At 43.6% G+C, this 19,588-nt stretch overlaps 1 protein-coding gene across 1 annotated transcript in view; it reads left to right on the forward strand.

Annotated features, from left to right (window-relative positions):
• Positions 1 to 14,451, forward strand: part of LOC124032168 (plexin-A2-like) — a 582,788-nt gene extending 568,337 nt beyond the window's left edge. The window contains exons 28-32 of the mRNA XM_046344331.1: positions 329 to 519; positions 793 to 962; positions 1,300 to 1,512; positions 8,227 to 8,377; positions 13,096 to 14,451. Coding sequence (XP_046200287.1) covers positions 329 to 519; positions 793 to 962; positions 1,300 to 1,512; positions 8,227 to 8,377; positions 13,096 to 13,191 — 821 coding nt within the window. The 3' untranslated portion in view covers positions 13,192 to 14,451. The remainder of the gene's footprint in view (positions 1 to 328; positions 520 to 792; positions 963 to 1,299; positions 1,513 to 8,226; positions 8,378 to 13,095) is intronic.
• The last annotated feature ends 5,137 nt before the right edge of the window (positions 14,452 to 19,588 follow it).

Below are 19,588 nucleotides of genomic sequence, written 5' to 3' on the forward strand. Positions count from 1 at the left end.
GAAACAAGTCGAGAGAGATGCCCCTCCACTCTCTGGACTTAATGAAATATTAAAGAGGTGCATGGCTCCTTTCATCTTTGGTATTTTATTAGGATCCATCTAGTCTAGTGAAAGGGAGCTGCTCTTGCACTCCAGAGGCTCAACAGACACCTATCAACAACGATGGCCGGCAGACAGACACAGACCTACAGACAAATTAGAGAGGTGTGTGTGTGTGTGTGTTACTGTTTATTTCCAAACTGAAGGGAAAAGAACACAGAACTAGGAACACAGTGCCTCCTTTACAAGTGTCTAATTTCTCTCTCTCCCTCTCTCTTTCCCACTCTAGACTCATCCTTCCGGTACACAGGTAGTCCAGACAGTCTGCGTTCCCGTGCCCCTATGATAACCCCTGACCTGGAGAGTGGGGTCAAGGTGTGGCACCTGGTCAAGAACCACGAGCATGGAGACCAGAAGGAGGGAGACCGAGGCAGCAAGATGGTCTCTGAGATATACCTGACCAGGCTGCTGGCCACCAAGGTAACCCCCAGCTTACATACTTGTTTAAATACCAACACACTGCATTGTCTCTCCATATTTCAATCCTACTACAGTAGGTTATTTTCAGTTCCTGTTGTTATGTTTACATACATTTTACAAAGTGGCTGGGGAGACGGTTGTATGTTATGTATCCCGTGGCTATTGACAGACTTTTTTTGTCTCCATTGGTTCTCTCCTATTCTTTGAGGAAATCAGTTGTTGTTGAGTGAGTTTATGTAAGTCTGAACTAGAGTGTTCATTGTTTTTACCCAGGGTACACTGCAGAAGTTTGTGGATGACCTGTTTGAGACGTTGTTCAGTACCGTCCACCGGGGTAGCGCCCTGCCCCTCGCCATCAAATACATGTTTGACTTCCTGGACGAGCAGGCGGACAAACACGGAATCCACGACCAAGATGTCCGCCACACATGGAAGAGCAACTGGTGAGGAACCTGGAGGATGTAGAGTAGAAATGATGAGGAACCTGGAGGATGTAGAGTAGAAATGATGAGGAACCTGGAGGATGTAGAGTAGAAATGATGAGGAACCTGGAGGATGTAGAGTAGAAATGATGAGGAACCTGGAGGATGTAGAGTAGAAATGATAGGATGTATAATATAGGATGCAATGTGCATCAATGTGTATCAATGTGCTTCTCATCGTTATACAAAAGAGTCATGACTAAACTTTATCAGTGGATTCTGAGAGTGATTCTGACTGACCCATTTCTTTGCCCTCTCTCTCTGCCTCTCCCCCCCCTCTTTACCTCCTACCTCTCAGTCTTCCACTGCGGTTCTGGGTGAACGTGATCAAGAACCCCCAGTTTGTGTTTGACATCCATAAGAGCAGCATCACAGACGCCTGTCTGTCTGTGGTGGCCCAGACCTTCATGGACTCCTGCTCCACGTCAGAGCACCGCCTGGGCAAGGACTCGCCCTCCAACAAGCTGCTGTATGCTAAAGACATCCCCAACTACAAGAGCTGGGTGGAGAGGTGAGTGAGACACAATATACACATGGTCATTTCCATGTAAAAGAACCCATGAGCACTAGCATATGGAGTTTATAGGAGCATATTCAATTGGGTGTCAAATGAAAGCTGAGAGTATTTGTTTTCCATCCTGAAAATGTGGAATTAACAAAGGCTTTGATTTCTGGTCAGACAGATGGAAAAGGGGTCTTAGAAAACATCTACCAGAAAAAGTCTTAAAACGTGTTAGAAATACATTAAAACACGATGTTGAAGTAAAGACCCCTGCCAACTCATACCAACACTTATATGATTTCAGAGAGAATGTTCTGTCTTCTAAATTGAAGAAACATTGCCTTGTGCCTTGAAATGCCATTACCAAAAACCCACATATCGTTAAGATGTTTTCTAAATTCTCTCCCTCGTGAGGAAGGAGGATAATAAAAGTTCACAGAAGTAACAAGTAAAGGTAGACCTATCGCTTAGTTATAGTGGTTTGTACGAATATCAATTTTGTTTATGAATTATTAAGTGATCGAATTTCTGAAATTTCTGAAAAATGTATGCTACTCGTAAAATGGGAAATCATAGTAGTCACAAACCACAATTGGGTTCACAAGTTAGGAAAGCACAGTATAGTACAGTATAGTACAGCACAGTATAATACAGCACAGTATAGTACAGTATAGTACAGTACAGTATAGTACAGTATAGTACAGTATAATACAGCGCAGTATAGTACAGTACAGTATAGTACAGCACAGTATAGTATAGTACAGCACAGTATAGTACAGTATAGTACAGCACAGTATAATACAGCACAGTATAGTACAGTACAGTATAGTACAGTACAGTATAGTACAGTATAGTATAGTACAGCACAGTATAATACAGCGCAGTATAGTACAGTGCAGTATAGTACAGCGCAGTATAGTACAGTACAGTATAGTACAGCACAGTATAGTACAGCACAGCACAGTATAGTACAGTACAGTATAATACAGCAGAGTATAATACAGTATAGTACAGCACAGTATAGTACAGTATAGTATAGTACAGCACAGTATAATACAGCGCAGTATAGTACAGTACAGTATAGTACAGCACAGCACAGTATAATACAGCGCAGTATAGTACAGTACAGTATAGTACAGCACAGCACAGTATAGTACAGTACAGTATAGTACAGTACAGTACAGTATAGTACAGCACAGTATAATACAGCGCAGTATAGTACAGTACAGTATAGTACAGCACAGCACAGTACAGTATAGTACAGCACAGCACAGTATAGTACAGTACAGTATAATACAGCAGAGTATAATACAGTATAGTACAGCACAGTATAGTTCAGTATAGTATAGTACAGCACAGTATAATACAGCGCAGTATAGTACAGTACAGTATAGTACAGCACAGCACAGCACAGTACAGTATAGTACAGCACAGCACAGTATAGTACAGTACAGTATAATACAGCAGAGTATAATACAGTATAGTACAGCACAGTATAGTACAGTATAGTATAGTACAGCACAGTATAATACAGAGCAGTATAGTACAGTACAGTATAGTACAGCACAGCACAGTATAGTACAGTACAGTATAATACAGCACAGTATAATACAGTGCAGTATAGTACAGTACAGTATAGTACAGCACAACACAGTATAGTACAGCACAGTGGAGGACAGTATAGTACACCATAGTATAGTACACCATAGTATAGTACAGCACAGTATAGTACAGTACAGTATAGTACAGCACAGCACAGTATAGTACAGTACAGTATAGTACAGTACAGTATAGTATAGTACAGCACAGTATAATACAGCACAGCACAGCACAGTACAGTATAGTACAGCACAGCACAGTATAGTACAGTACAGTATAATACAGCAGAGTATAATACAGTATAGTACAGCACAGTATAGTACAGTATAGTATAGTACAGCACAGTATAATACAGCGCAGTATAGTACAGTACAGTATAGTACAGCAAAGCACAGTACAGTATAGTACAGCACAGCACAGCACAGTATAGTACAGTACAGTATAATACAGACGAGTATAATACAGTATAGTACAGCACAGTATAGTACAGTATAGTATAGTACAGCACAGTATAATACAGCGCAGTATAGTACAGTACAGTATAGCACAGCACAGCACAGTATAGTACAGTACAGTATAATACAGCACAGTATAATACAGTGCAGTATAGTACAGTACAGTATAGTACAGCACAGCACAGTACAGTACAGTACAGTATAATACAGCACAGTATAATACAGTGCAGTATAGTACAGTACAGTATAGTACAGCACAGCACAGTATAGTACAGCACAGTGGAGGACAGTATAGTACACCATAGTATAGTACACCATAGTATAGTACAGCACAGTATAGTACAGTACAGTATAGTACAGCACAGTATAGTACAGTATAGTATAGTACAGCACAGTATAATACAGCGCAGTATAGTACAGTACAGTATAGTACAGCACAGCACCGTATAGTACAGTATAGTACAATACAGTATAGTACAGCACAGTATAGTACAGTACAGTATAGTACGGCACAGTATAGTACAGCACAGTGGAGGACAGTACAGTATAGTACAGCACAGTATAGTACAGCACAGTATAGTATAGCACAGTGGAGTGCAATACAGTGGAGTACAGTATAGTACAGTACAGTGAAGTACAGGACAGTATAGTACAGTATAGTGCAGGACAGTGAGTACAGTACCGTGGAGTACAGTACAGTATAGTATAGTACAGTATAGTACAGCACAGTGGAGTACAGTACATTATAGTATAGTACAGTATAGTACAGCACAGTGGAGTACAGCACAGTGGAGTACAGTACAGTGGAGTACAGTACAGTGGAGTATAGCACAGTGGAGTACAGTACAGTGGAATACAGTACAGTGGAGTACAATACAGTATAGTACAGCACAGTATAGTACAGCACAGTATAGTACAGTGCAGTATAGTACAGCACAGTGGAGTTCAGTACAGTGGAGTACAGTACAGTATAGTACAGCACAGTATAGTACAGCACAGTATAGTACAGCACAGTGGAGTACAGTACAGTGGAGTACAGTACAGTGGAGTACAGTACAGTGGAGTATAGTACAGTATAGTACAGCACAGTATAGTACAGCACAGTATAGTACAGTACAGTGGAGTACAGTACAGTGGAATATAGTACAGTATAGTACAGCACAGTATAGTACAGCACAGTGGAGTACAGTATAGTGGAGTACAGTACAGTATAGTACAGCACAGTATAGTACAGCACAGTTTAGTACAGTATAGTACAGCACAGTGGAGTACAGCACAGCGGAGTACAGCACAGCGGAGTACAGCACAGCGGAGTACAGCACAGCAGAGTACAGCACAGTGGAGTACAGCACAGTGGAGTACAGCACAGTACAGCACAGTATAGTACAGCACAGTATAGTACAGCACAGTGGAGTATAGTACAGTATAGTATAGCACAGCGGAGTACAGCACAGCGGAGTACAGCACAGCGGAGTACAGCACAGCACAGTGGAGTACAGTACAGTATAGTACAGTACAGTATAGTACAGCACAGTGGAGTATAGTATAGTACAGCACAGCGGAGTACACCACAGCACAGTGGAGTACAGTATAGTATAGTACAGCACAGTGGAGTATAGTATAGTATAGTACAGTATAGTACAGCACAGTGGAGTACAGTACAGTATAGCACAGTGGAGGACAGTACAGTATAGTACAGCACAGCACAGCACAGTGGAGTACAGTAGAGTATAGTACAGCACAGTGGAGTATAGTATAGTATTGTACAGTATAGTACAGTATAGTACAGTGCAGTGGAGTACAGTATAGTACAGCACAGTTGAGTATAGTACAGTATAGTACAGTATAGTACAGTACAGTGGAGTACAGTACAGTATAGTACAGCACAGTGGAGTATAACACAGTGGAGGACAGTACAGTATAGTACAGTACAGTGGAGTACAGTACAGTATAGTACAACACAGTTTAGTACAGTACAGTACAGTATAGTACAGCACCGTGGAGTATAGTACAGTATAGGACTGTACAATGGAGTACAGTACATCAGAGTACAGTACAGTACAGTATATTACAGCACAGTGGAGTATAGTACAGCATAGTACAGTACAGTATAGTACAGCACAGCGGAGTGTAGTACAGTATAGGACAGTACAGTGGAGTACAGTACAGTGGAGTACAGTACAGTATAGTACAGTATAGTACAGCACAGTATAGTACAGTATGGTATAGTACAGCACAGTATATTACAACACAGTATAGTACAGTATAGTATAGTACAGTACAGTATAGTACAACACAGTACAGTATAGGACAGCACAGTGGAGTACAGTACAGTATAGTACAGCACAGTATAGTACAGCACAGTATAGTATAACACAGAATAGTACAGTGTAGGACAGCACAGTATAGGACAGCACAATATAGTACAGCACAGTATAGGACAGCACGGTATAGTACAGCACGGTATAGTACAGTATAGGACAGCACAGTATAGGACAGCACAGTATAGCACAGTATAGGACAGCACAGTCTAGCACAGTATAGTACAGCACAGTATAGTACAGCACAGTATAGTACAGTATAGGACAGCACAGTATAGTACAGTATAGCACAGCACAGTATAGTACAGTATATGACAGCACAGTATAGCACAGCACAGTATAGTACAGTATAGTACTTCAGTATTCCGTCTTCAAGAGAGCGAGAGTTGCACCCCTTCTGAAAAAACCTACACTCGATCCCTCCGATGTCAATAACTACAGACCAGTATCCCTTCTTTCTTTTCTCTCCAAAACTCTTGAACGTGCCGTCCTTGGTCAGCTCTCCCGCTATCTCTCTCAGAATGACCTTCTTGATCCAAATCAGTCAGGTTTCAAGACTAGTCATTCAACTGAGACTGCTCTTCTCTGTATCACGGAGGCGCTCCGCACCGCTAAAGCTAACTCTCTCTCCTCTGCTCTCATCCTTCTAGACCTATCGGCTGCCTTCGATACTGTGAACCATCAGATCCTCCTCTCCACCCTCTCCGAGTTGGGCATCTCCGGCGCGGCCCACGCTTGGATTGCGTCCTACCTGACAGGTCGCTCCTACCAGGTGGCGTGGCGAGAATCTGTCTCCTCACCACGCGCTCTCACCACTGGTGTCCCCCAGGGCTCTGTTCTAGGCCCTCTCCTATTCTCGCTATACACCAAGTCACTTGGCTCTGTCATAACCTCACATGGTCTCTCCTATCATTGCTATGCAGACGACACACAATTAATCTTCTCCTTTCCCACTTCTGATGACCAGGTGGCGAATTGCATCTCTGCATGTCTGGCAGACATATCAGTGTGGATGACGGATCACCACCTCAAGCTGAACTTCGGCAAGACGGAGCTGCTCTTCCTCCCGGGAAGGACTGCCCGTTCCATGATCTCGCCATCACGGTTGACAACTCCATTGTGTCCTCCTCCCAGAGCGCTAAGAACCTTGGCGTGATCCTGGACAACACCCTGTCGTTCTCAACTAACATCAAGGTGGTGGCCCGTTCCTGTAGGTTCATGCTCTACAACATCCGCAGAGTACGACCCTGCCTCACACAGGAAGCGGCGCAGGTCCTAATCCAGGCACTTGTCATCTCCCGTCTGGATTACTGCAACTCGCTGTTGGCTGGGCTCCCTGCCTGTGCCATTAAACCCCTACAACTCATCCAGAACGCCGCAGCCCGTCTAGTGTTCAACCTTCCCAAGTTCTCTCACGTCACCCCGCTCCTCCGCTCTCTCCACTGGCTTCCAGTTGAAACTCGCATCCGCTACAAGATCATGGTGCTTGCCTACGGAGCTGTGAGGGAAACGGCACCTCAGTACCTCCAGGCTCTGATCAGGCCCTACACCCAAATAAGGGCACTGCGTTCATCCACCTCTGGCCTGCTCGCCTCCCTACCACTGAGAAAGTACAGTTCCCGCTCAGCCCAGTCAAAACTGTTCGCTGCTCTGGCTCCCCAATGGTGGAACAAATTCCCTCACGACGCCAGGACAGCGGAGTCAATCACCACCTTCCGGAGACACCTGAAACCCCACCTCTTTAAGGAATACCTAGGATAGGATAAAGTAATCCTTCTCACCCCCCCCCCCCCTTAAAATATTTAGATGCACTATTGTAAAGTGGTTGTTCCACTGGATGTCATAAGGTGAATGCACCAATTTGTAAGTCGCTCTGGATAAGAGCGTCTGCTAAATGACTTAAATGTAAATGTAAATGTATAGTACAGCACAGTATAGTACAGCACAGTATAGTACAGTATAGTACAGCACAGTATAGTACAGTATAGGACAGTTCTTACAGTAAATGTATTTTTGTAAAAGTGTAAATTGTTAAAATGTGTCCTTGTGCATAGAGTTTTGCATTTGTTGAACTTTGAAATTAAAGGTTTTTGTTTGGCATATATTTTAAGTCTGAGCGCAATTCTTTTACCGTAGAATTGCCCACATACAATTCTATATCCTTGTTTTATTACCGCTCATACAAACGGTTTTGGTCCTGGATACACTTGCATTATATTAAGTATTATATATGTACTAGTAAAATGTGACGAATATGTAGAAAATGAGGCTCAGCTTTCCAGGAATGCATTGTGGTATAGAATATGTGCTTGTTGATAGTGAGTGTCGCTCCCTGTGTGTGCCTCCAGGTACTATGCCGACATTAACCGTCTGCCAGCCATCAGTGACCAGGACATGAATGCTTACCTGGCAGAGCAGGCCAGGCTCCACTCCACAGAGTTTAACATGCTCAGTGCTCTCAACGAGATCTACTCCTATGTCTCCAAATACAGTGAGGAGGTGAGTCCTGACACACACACACACACACACACACACACACACACACACACACACACACACACACACACACACACACACACACACACACACACACACACACACACACACACACACACACACACACACACACACACACACACACACACACACACACACACACACACACACACTCAAGGCTAGTTAAAGGTCATTCTTAACTCATTTAGAGTGTTTCTAGAACTTTCAGAAAGGCCAAGTTTCTCTGATGTGATGCTATTCTTAAAAATAACCATTCTCCCCATTCTACCACATCACATAACCCATCCTAAGTGCCATATGTCCCGGGCCAGTGAGAGCTGTAGCAGACCTAGCTGTGGGTGTATGATATGTGGAGGAGCGACAGGAACAGCAACTGTACAAGCAGCTCAGCATGCCGCCCGGTCCCCTGAGTGGTGTGAAGGAACACAGCCATGTTCTCTCCCTCTCTCTGTGGCTCTCTGGAGCAGAATCAAGATGTGGCAGACCATTTGTCTCAGATCACAGGGAGAGTGAAGAGGGGGTTGAGGGAAAGAGAGGGGAGAGTTAGAGAGACAGACAGAGAATGAGGGAGGGTAACGTGAGAAAGAAAGGGAGGAGAGAGAGAAAGAGAGAGAAAGATTTAGGAGGAGAGAAAGAATGATTAGGGGAGGAGGAGAGAGAGAGAGAAAGTGAGAGAAGGATGGAATAGTGCGACAAAGAAGAGACGGAGAGAGGTGAAACAATGTGGAGAAAGAGAAGGAGAGAAGACAGAAAGAGGGAGGGGAGAGAGATAGAAGGAGAGAGGTGAGAGAGAGGAGAGAGAGAAGGAGAGACGACAGAAAGAGGGAGGGGAGAGAGAGAGAAGGAGAGAGGTGAGAGAGAGGAGAGAGAGAAGGAGAGAAGACAGAAAGAGAGAGGGGAGAGAGAGAGAAGGAGAGAGGTGAGAGAGAGCTCCTCTGGAGAGAAGACAGAAAGAGAGAGGGAGAGAGAGAGAAGGATTGAAACAATTTAAGAAAGAGAAGGAGAGAAGACAGAAAGAGAGAGAGAGAGAGAGAAATTGAGATTCACCTTAGAGAGAGGAGTGGAACAAGGAGAGAGGTGAGAATAGGGGAGAGAGAAAGAGAGGTTAGAGAGGGGAGAGAGAAGGAGAGAAGACAGAAAGAGAGAGGGGAGAGAGAGAGAGAGGAGAGGGTTTCAGGTGTCTCCGAGAGAAGGAGTGATTGAGAGAGAGGGGAGAGAGAGTCGGAGAGAGGTTGAGAGAGGAGAGAGAGAAGGAGAGAAGACAGAAAGAGAGTTTGGGAGAGAGAGAGAAGGAGAGAGAGGTGAAACAATGTGGAGAAAGAGAAGGAGAGAAGACAGAAAGAGAGAGGGGAGAGAGAGAGAAGGAGAGAGAGGTGAAACAATGTGGAGAAAGAGAAGGAGAGAAGACAGAAAGAGAGAGGGGAGAGAGAGAGAAGGAGAGAGGTGAGAGAGAGGAGAGAGAGAAGGAGAGAAGACAGAAAGAGAGAAGGAGAGAGAGGGGAGAGAGGAGAGAGAAAGAGAAAGGTTTCTGTAATGGAGATGTTCCGGCTTTAATGTCAGCAGCTCCTCTGGGAGCCATTAGTCTGACCTTTATATTAGACCACATTCACAAGAATTAGGAGCCCACTCTCTCTTCTCTCTCACTTTCTTTTATTTTTATCTTTCTCTCTTCCACTCTCCTCTTTCCTCCCTGCCCTAAGAGCTTGAAGCTGCTGTAGCTAGAACTAGGGCTCACTTTAACTCGCTCTTTAAAACTCTCATAGACCACCTCTTTAACTCTCTCTCTTTAAACCTCTCATAGACCACCTCTTTAACTCTCTCTCTGTAAACCTCTCATAGACCACCTCTTTAACTCTCTCTCTTTTAACCTCTCATAGACCACCTCTTTAACACTCTCTATTTTAATCTCTCATAGACCACCTCTTTAACTCTCTCTCTTTTAACCTCTCATAGACCACCTCTTTAACTCTCTCCCTTTTAACCTCTCATAGATCACCTCTTTAACTCTCTCCCTTTTAACCTCTCATAGACCACCTCTTTAACTCTCTCTCTCTCTTGTATCCTGTCATAGACCACCTCTTTAACTCTCTCTTTTAATCTCTCATTGACCACCTCTTTAACTCTCTCTCTTTATTAAACCTCTCATAGACCACCTCACACACACACACACACACACACACGCACGCCCTCTCTCTGTGTCTCCTCTCCCTGTCTCCTGAGTGCTTATGCCCTTATCTGTAGCTGTCGGGGTTGTTTGTTCCTTGCCTGACTCCTTGTACGGCCCCTCTATGAACAGGCTAGAGCAATACTAAATGGATTAGGGAGATGGTAGACAGAGGGCGGGAGCTGCACCTGCATACAGCACAGCAGATTAATAACAGAGTGGTATGAGGAGGAGAGGCTCCGCTGGGCTCTGTTCTGCCAGCCTCGAAGAGCACTTAGGCAGCTGAGAGCGAGAAAACAGGCAGGGAGTCTACTATGGAACAGATTGCTGGAGCTATGTACAGACTGCCAACAGACCCTAAGAGAAACTAGTCTTCATTAATGTCTCCACAGTGTGTTTAGCACAATGCCTACAATGCTTAGTTATGGCAACACGGTTTATTCCTGGGAGGCATATCAAGCTTTATCAGCCCTTATTCTTCTTCAATGAACCACTGTTCACATAGAATAAATATCTGTCATATAGAAAAAGGAGAGATTTGCTGTATTAGCATCGATCCATACCTTGGATCGATGTCACTGTGTGGCATGTGTCCCATACCTGTGATCTTATTGGGTAGTATTTTTCCTGTTTGATACAAGCACATGAAAAAGCCCCGTCAGCCACCGCGATGTCACGCTGATGTACATACAGCATGTCATGACTGTGTGACACTGCAGACAGCAGAGAGGAGACCCTGTCGGATTCCCCTTTGAACAAGACTTGAGAAATGCCTCATTTATGGAGAGAGAAAAGCATAAGATGAAACCGAGAAAGGGCATTACACAAGTTGGATTCATTGGTTTTGTGTTACCATCTCCAACAGAGACAATGTTATATTCATTAAGTAAAAAGCACACATGATCTCACCCATCCAACAGACAGTGAAGTCTGGACCTTTTGCGTGCTGACTGGCACAGACCAGAGTCATAAACTCAGCAAAAAAAGAAACGTCCATTTCAAAGATAATTCGTAAAAATCACATACTCTAGGCAATTAAGGTCAGAGTTATGAAAACTTAGTAAAGAGGCCTTTCTACTGATTCTGAAAAACACCAAAAGAAAGATGCCCAGGGTCCCTGCTCATCTGCGTGAACATGCCTTAAGCATGCTGCAAGGAGGCATGAGGACTGCAGATGTGGCCAGGGCAATAAATTGCAATGTCCGTACTGTGAGACGCCTAAGACAGCACTACAGGGAGACAAGACGAACAGCTGATCGTCCTCACAGTGGTAGACCACGTGTAACAACATCTGCACAGGATCAGCACATCCGAACATCACACCTGTGTGTGTGAACAGGATGGCAACAACTGCCCGAGTTACACTAGGAACACACAATCCCTCCATCAGTGCACAGACTGTCCGCAATAGGCTGAGAGAGGCTGGACTGAGGGCTTGTAGGCCTGTTGTAAGGCAGGTCCTCACCAGACATCACCGGCAACAACGTCGCCTATGGGCACAAGCCACCGTCACTGGACCAGACAGCACTGGCAAAAAAGTGCTCCTCACTGACGAGTCACGGTTTTGTCTCACCAGGTGTGATGGTTGGATTCGCATTTATCGTTGAAGGAACTTTTATGATTTCATGGTTGGTTACACCGAGGCCTGTACTCTGGAGTAGGATCGATTTGGAGGTGGAGGGTCCGTCGTGGTCTGGGGCGGTGTGTCACAGCATCATCGGATTGAGCTTGTTGTCATTGCAGTCTATCTCAACACTGTGCATTACAGGGAAGACAACCTCCTCCCTCATGTGGTACCCTTCCTGCAGGCTCATCCTGACATGACCCTCCAGCATGACACTGCCACCAGCCATACTGCTCGATCTGTGCGTGATTTCCTGCAAGACAGGAATGTCAGTGTTCTGTCGTGGCCAACGATTGGAGAGTGGAGGGTGAGGGCTAGGGCCATTCCCCCCATAAATGTCTGGGAACTTGTAGGTGCCTTGGTGGAAGAGTGGGGCAACATCTCACAATAAGAACTGGCAAATCTGGTGCAGTCCATGAGGGGGAGATGCACTTTAGTTTTTCATGCAGCTGGTGGCCACACCAGATACTGACTGTTACTTTTGATTTTGACCCCCCCCCTTTGTTCAGGGACACATTATTCAATTTATGTTAGTCACATGTCTGTGGAACTTGTTCAGAATTTGTCTCAGTTGTTTAATCTTGTTATATTCATACAAATAATATAAATATTTACACATGTTAAGTTTTCTGAAAATAAACACAGTTGACAGTGAGAGGACATTTGTTTTGCTGAGTGAATACTTTATTAATGTCATTCCTTACCATTCAGTCAACATTGGCTATGTTATACAGATGTAATTGAGCATTACATCAGCATACCCACCAGCAATTGTCTATATGTTCTATTTGACATTTTCTTGCAGGCTATTTGCATATGAAGGGTCTTTGCAATTGAAGGAGTTCCTGCATGTGGCTTCCGTGTTAGAGTGACACTAAATCATGTTGTTGTCCTGTCTCTAACCCCTCCCAGATCACAATGGCCCTGGAGCAGGACGAGCAGGCTAAGAAACAACGTCTGGCCTACAAGGTGGAGCAGCTCATCTCAGCCATGTCCCTGGAGAGCTGAGACAGACCACGGGATTAGACGACTGAACCGGCCCGGGATGTCCATCAGCCACCCAACAAACAGTCCCGATACTCACCGTGTGATGGACACCGAACCACCACGGACCTGGGACATTTTTACATCCTCAAACAAAGAGTTTTGTTTTTATCTTATTTTCCTCTCGTGCCATATTGCCACCACCTGGCTAAAAGACGCCGTGGTCTCGGGAAACATGGATGGTCATGATGATGATGAAAGGTGGGACGACCACACCACACAGCTCCATGAAGGCTACATGGCATATTTCTTTCCAAAGGATATTATTTTTGTGTTGTGTGTGTATAGCCCTGAAGGAGAGGTTTGTTGAGAGACAGAACAAACAGAGGGGAGATCTTATAGTCAGATACACTCTCTGTCTGCTCAACTCACAACAGAGACACTGAAAGAAGAAGGAGAAGAGAGATGGAGGATAAAGACTTCTCATGTTTGATTCCAGAGATATTGTTCCCGAGTTTTGCTTCCAAATGTTTATTTTTGTATGTGAACATTTTGATTTTATTGGTTGCAGTTGAGCCATCTTCCTCTTGATACATACATGGACATTGTTGTACTGTACAAAGTCAAAGGTTGTGTTATAACACATGTTATAGGGTGGTGTAGCCATCAGAAAGACATGGTGCTATGTCATGTCTTGTCCTGCTCTCTGTTCTTCTCAGACAGTATTACCATTCCTTATCAACATGATACCCGAGACCAAGTGGACAGAACCCAGCTCTGACTGTAACCCATCAGCCCTGTACAGAAACCAACCAAATGCGTCCTCATCGCACGAGAGCGAACGGAACTCAGAACAGACGACCCCTGGAGGGGTCAAAGTTCAACCAGCATGCTTATCAACCCCAAAACCCTTTACCCTGTGTGATAAGAGAAAATACACAGGTCCACAGAGTATGTTGGGTATAAGGACAAAACAACAACCAGCACCAAACTGGTTTGTATAAGACCCTCCTCAGCAGTAACGTCATCTGTATGTACTGTAGGTTCTGTTTCATACATGTCAATGTATGTGAATGTACAAAAGCAGATGTAGGTTTTTCTTTTTCCTTTGGGTTTGTTTTCTAAACAAAATGGAGTTAGTTGAACAGAACTCTATAATGTCTAAATAGATGGCTAACTGAACATGTACTGAAAACTCATCCGTCCTTGTCTTTTGCCCCACTCACAATGTTTCACCTGTTACCAAATCTCTATCTCGATCATAGGAGGGTGTGTACTATGCCGTCTGTATTGTAGGCGTCTTTGCCGTGGCTACGCTGCCCTTAACGTACAAATACCATAATATACTGGAGACTAGATTCTAGAGGCCTGCCAAGATGGGGACTGAGGCCGTCCGGCAGGTGGCAGCGATAGTGAAAATACTCCGTAATATAACCATTGTTTGTATCGCTTTTGGGGATCAGATCAAGTGTGTGTGTAAAACTTGCATGCATCGTATCACATGTCAGAAGAAGTGTTTTCAAGGTCTATCTTTGTTTTTTAAGTGCCAATGGATCAGGATAGCTGGAGATGCAGCAGCTAAATGTTAGCAGACGTTAGTTTTCTACCCAACCAGTACACCAACAACAATGTCTTTCTAAAAGATAGTAAGAAGAAGCCCGTGTGGGTCTAGTTTGAGTAAGTGCCAAAAGATCCTGTCATTTAAAAATGATTCAGTGATGTGTCCAAATGGATGAATGATTTACAGAGGAAGCCAGCCGCGCCCTCAAACTGAAGTCGAGTCTGTAGAGAGGGGCTCATGTAACTGGAAGCTTGTGAACAGGCAGCAGGTACGAAGGAAGGTACTGTAGTAGGCTCAGGAGAGACACAACTCCGTATAATAGTTACTAGTAGTAGTTAAGAAGAAATATCTCAACCGCAAGCATGGACAAAAGAGGATATAAACGTCAGACATAATGCATGTTACATTACCAGGTAGATCTTTGGTAAGATTGGATTGTCCTGTACCAAACTTAACCCATTCATGAAAGGATATATAGACTGACTTCCAGTGAGGAATAAAAGGGAACCTTACATGTACCTGTCATAGCTGGACGACCACATACTGTAGATTCACTCTGCTGGATTAGTGACCACCACCATTCTGTTTCTCCAGACTTTGATGTTTGCTCATTGTTTACATCAAGTACTTGAAACTTGGTAGTATTAAAGGTGTACAGTATAATTACATTATTTATGGATGGAGAAAATATCACACCAATGTTGATGGATGAAAGGTGCTTATTATTTTCTCTGCTGCCTTAGAACTCCAAATGAACCAACCATAAAACCATGAAAGTTCTCCTGATTCTTCTTCACCACTTCAACATTAATCTACAGCCTCTGGTGGCTCCATTTTGTTGAATTTGACACTGTCCTTTGGATAAGGTACCTGGGCTGCCACGGTGTACAGGAAGGTGGGCGGTGATTCAGTCATCTCGCCAGAGCTGTTTGAAGAGTAGAGCTCAGTCAGAAATTAGAGAGAGAAACACCTTCATTTTTGTTCTAGTTTTTCTCCCCAATTGGTAGTTACAGTCTTGTCCCATCGCTGCATCTCCCGTACGGACTCGGGAGAGTCACCGGTCGAGAGCCATGCATCCTCCGAAACACAATCCGGCCAAGCCGCACTGCTTCTTGACACACTGCTCGGATAACCTGGAAGCCAATCACACCAATGTGTCGAAGGAAACACCGTACAACCGGCGACCGTGTCAGTATGCACTGCACCCGGGCCGCCACAGGAGTTGCTAGTGCGCGATGGGACAAGGATATCCTGGCCAGCCAAACCCTCCCCTAACCCGGACGACGCTGGGCCATTTGTGTGCACCCTCATGGGTGTCCCGGACGTGGCCGGCTGCGACACAGCCCGGGATCGAACCCGGATCTGTAGTGATGCCTCAAGCACTACCGTTGCAGTGCCTTAGACCGCTGCGCCACTCGGGAGGCCCTGAGAAACCCCTTAAGCTCTGGTTTCCTGCTTTGAAGCGCTTTGATCGGAGTGTAGTTGTGTGATCAGGGGAAAACACATCAAAACTGGTAAATAGAAATGCAGTGAGACCACATGATTGGCATGGTATTAATATCTCCAGCCAAGGGGGGTGGATGGATCTAGGGAGAGAGGGGGGGGGGCTCTGTTGGCCCTCTGGTAAGCAGTAACTACTCCTGCTCAACACAAATACTGTGTCTATAGGTGCACTTTAAATATAGACACAGACACTCATGCTCAAATGTACCTTGTATATTGTTATGCTATATTCTCCAGAGTACTAAAAGTTAAAGGCCCAAGGCAGACATTTTTATCTCAATATCAAATCATTTCTGGGTAACAATTAAGTACCTTACTGTGATTTGTTTTCAATCAAAATGGTCAAAAACAAAACAAAATAGCTTCTCAGCAAGAGCAATTTCTCAAGCAAAACTCCATCCCACCAAAACAGGCTGAAATTACAGGCGGTCTTTTCAAACAGCTCTTACACTTAAAGGGTATTATCATATTTTTCACGATTTAACAGTATTATTCCACCTCATGTTTTTGACTGCACTGGGCCTTTAAAAAGAAAAAGTGGGATTTGACTTGAACAAAGTTTGCTTTTCTCTTAAGGGATCTTTATTTAATGTTCTGTTTTTGATTTGTCTTTATTTTCATGAACTACCATTCACTGTTTATGCTTCACTGTTCTTAAAATGATAAATCTAACCTTGTCTTTTGGTCAGCGTGCCATAACACCAATAGAAAATACATTTCACACATCGTATTATTCCTTATCAAGTCTTAACTCACATCTGTCTGCGTCTGACGTTTTGTGAAAGAGATTGTAATTGTTTTGTTTTTTCATACTTTACACTTTTGTATTTCTTGGGAGATGATGACATTCAATAATAAATTAAAAGGTGACTTTTTTATAATTACGTTTGTTTGACATTCTGCAGTGCAGAATTGAATTTTGACAGCCAGTTAATGGTCTGTTGCAGTTGATACACTTTGGCGATAGAATATTATTAAACGGCGACTTCATTCCCACTACAGAAGACGTGAGACCTAATTGAAGACGATTGTGTACCTTTCTGCTCTTGGCGCTGTAGGTGATGTAGTGATGGGTTTACTGGTATGTTTCATTACTCTCAGAAAAATAATAATTACTCACCTTTTTTATTTTCTCGTGTCAGTCGGAGGAATTGAACATCAGATTAGTAATATTCTCTTCATGTCAAAAATATCACGGAAAATGAAATGAATATCCTTCTTCCATTCTAAACACAACACAATCTAGACAACCCTTTGTAGACACTGGAGTTCTGTAATATAATCAATACAAATGATGACAATGATCATAATAATGGCTGTCCTTGTTGTTTTATAAAAGTGTTGTGAAAATTGTAAGAAGGTTAAAAGTATTTAAAGAAATTGTTCTTGTGTTTTTTTGATTTGCTTTGGTTTTGTTATGATAATATATTATTGTGTACCTATTGTAAATATGAAACACACCTATTTTGCAAGCCAAGGATTCACTTTGTACTGTTGTTATATATAAATAAACTTTGCTGGTTAAAAAACACATAGAGCTGAAATAAACTGCCTTGTCTGATTGACACGAGATGAAACAAACTGCCTCTGAGAATCAGACTAGGAGAATCCTGGGCAAGCATATTGTATGTATTAGCTACAGTACGAAAGATACAGGCAGTCAGAAGTGGGAGATATTAGGTCTGGGAATTGCCAGGGACCTCACAATACGATATTATCATGATGTATAGGTGGCGATACGATATGTATTGTGATTCTTATGATTCTATATGTGTTGGCCCAGTACATCACTGGGACAAGCTTCCTGCCATTCAGGACCTATATACTAGGCGGTGTCAGAGGAAGGCCCAAAAAAATGTCAAAGACTCCAGTCACCCAAGTCATAGACTGTTCTCTCTGCTACCGCACAGCAAGCGGTACCGGAATACCAAGTCTAGGTCCAGGACCCCCCCCCCCTCTTTGTTTTTACACTGCTGCTACTCGCTGTCTATTATACAGTGGGGAGAGCAAGTATTTGATACGCTGACGATTTTGCAGGTTTTCCTACTGACAAAGCATGTAGAGGTCTGTAATTTTTATCATAGGTACACTTCAATTGTGAGAGACGGAATCTAAAACAAAAATCCAGAAAATCACATTGCATGATTTTAAAATAATTAATTAGCATTTTATAGCATGACATAAGTATTTGATACATCTGAAAAGCAGAACTTAATATTTGGTACAGAAACCTCTGTTTGCAATTACAGAGATCATATGTTTCCTGTAGTTCTTGACCAGGTTTGCACACACTGCAGCAGGGATTTTTGCCCACTACTCCATACAGACCTTCTCCAGATTCCTTCAATTATAAACGCGAATCCGATCATCACCCCTGGTGAGACAAAACCACGACTCGTCAGTGAAGAGCACTTTTCGCCAGTCCTGTCTGGTCCAGCGATGTTTGTGCCTTACAACAGGCCTACAAGCCCTCAGTCCAGCCTCTCTCAGCCTATTGCGGACAGTCTGAGCACTGATGGAGGGATTGTGCGTTCCTGGTGTAACTCGGGCAGTTGTTGTTGCCATCCTGTACATGTCCCACAGGTGTGATGTTCAGAAGTCCCGATCCTGTCTCCCTGTAGCGCTGTCTTAGGCGTCTCACAGTACAGACATTGCAATTTATTGTCCTGGCAACATCTGCAGTTATCATGCCTCCTTGCAGCATGCTTAAGGCACGTTCACGCAGATGAGCAGGGACCCTGGTCATCTTTCTTTTGGTATTTTTCAGAGTCAGTAGAAAGGCCTCTTTAGTGTCCTAAATTTCCATAACTCTGACCTCAATTGCTACCATCTGTAAGCTGTTAGTGTCTTAATGACCGCTCCACAGGTGCATTTTCATTCATTGTTTATGGTTCATTGAACAAGCATGGGAAACAGTGTTTAAACAATGAATATCTGTTATTTGGAGTTTTACGAATTATATTTGAAAGACAGGGTCCTGAAAAAGGGAAGTTTTTTTGCTGAGTTTTTATATATACATATCTGTTTGGATTTAGGAGACACGCAAAAAACGCTTAGGTGGCCAGCCCAGGGATTTAAACAACAGATATAACCATGATAATGATACCAAACGTTGGTGAAATTCTTGGCTGGGCAGTTGAAGTAGCTACTGTGGTAGATTTCCAGAGTAACCACTCCACTATGAGCCCTTGACCCAAGCTATCTGACCCTGAATGAGCCATTAGCCATCAGTCACAGGGACCAAAGGGCTGCTATCTCATTCATCCCTTTTAGCTCAGGTTAATCCTTGGATGTAATCTAAACCCTGGCCACAATGGACAATCACACTCTGGCTAGCCGCTTAGCCGCTAACAAGAT

Source organism: Oncorhynchus gorbuscha, linkage group LG03 (assembly GCF_021184085.1).
Source record: "Oncorhynchus gorbuscha isolate QuinsamMale2020 ecotype Even-year linkage group LG03, OgorEven_v1.0, whole genome shotgun sequence".
Classification (NCBI taxonomy): domain Eukaryota; kingdom Metazoa; phylum Chordata; class Actinopteri; order Salmoniformes; family Salmonidae; genus Oncorhynchus; species Oncorhynchus gorbuscha.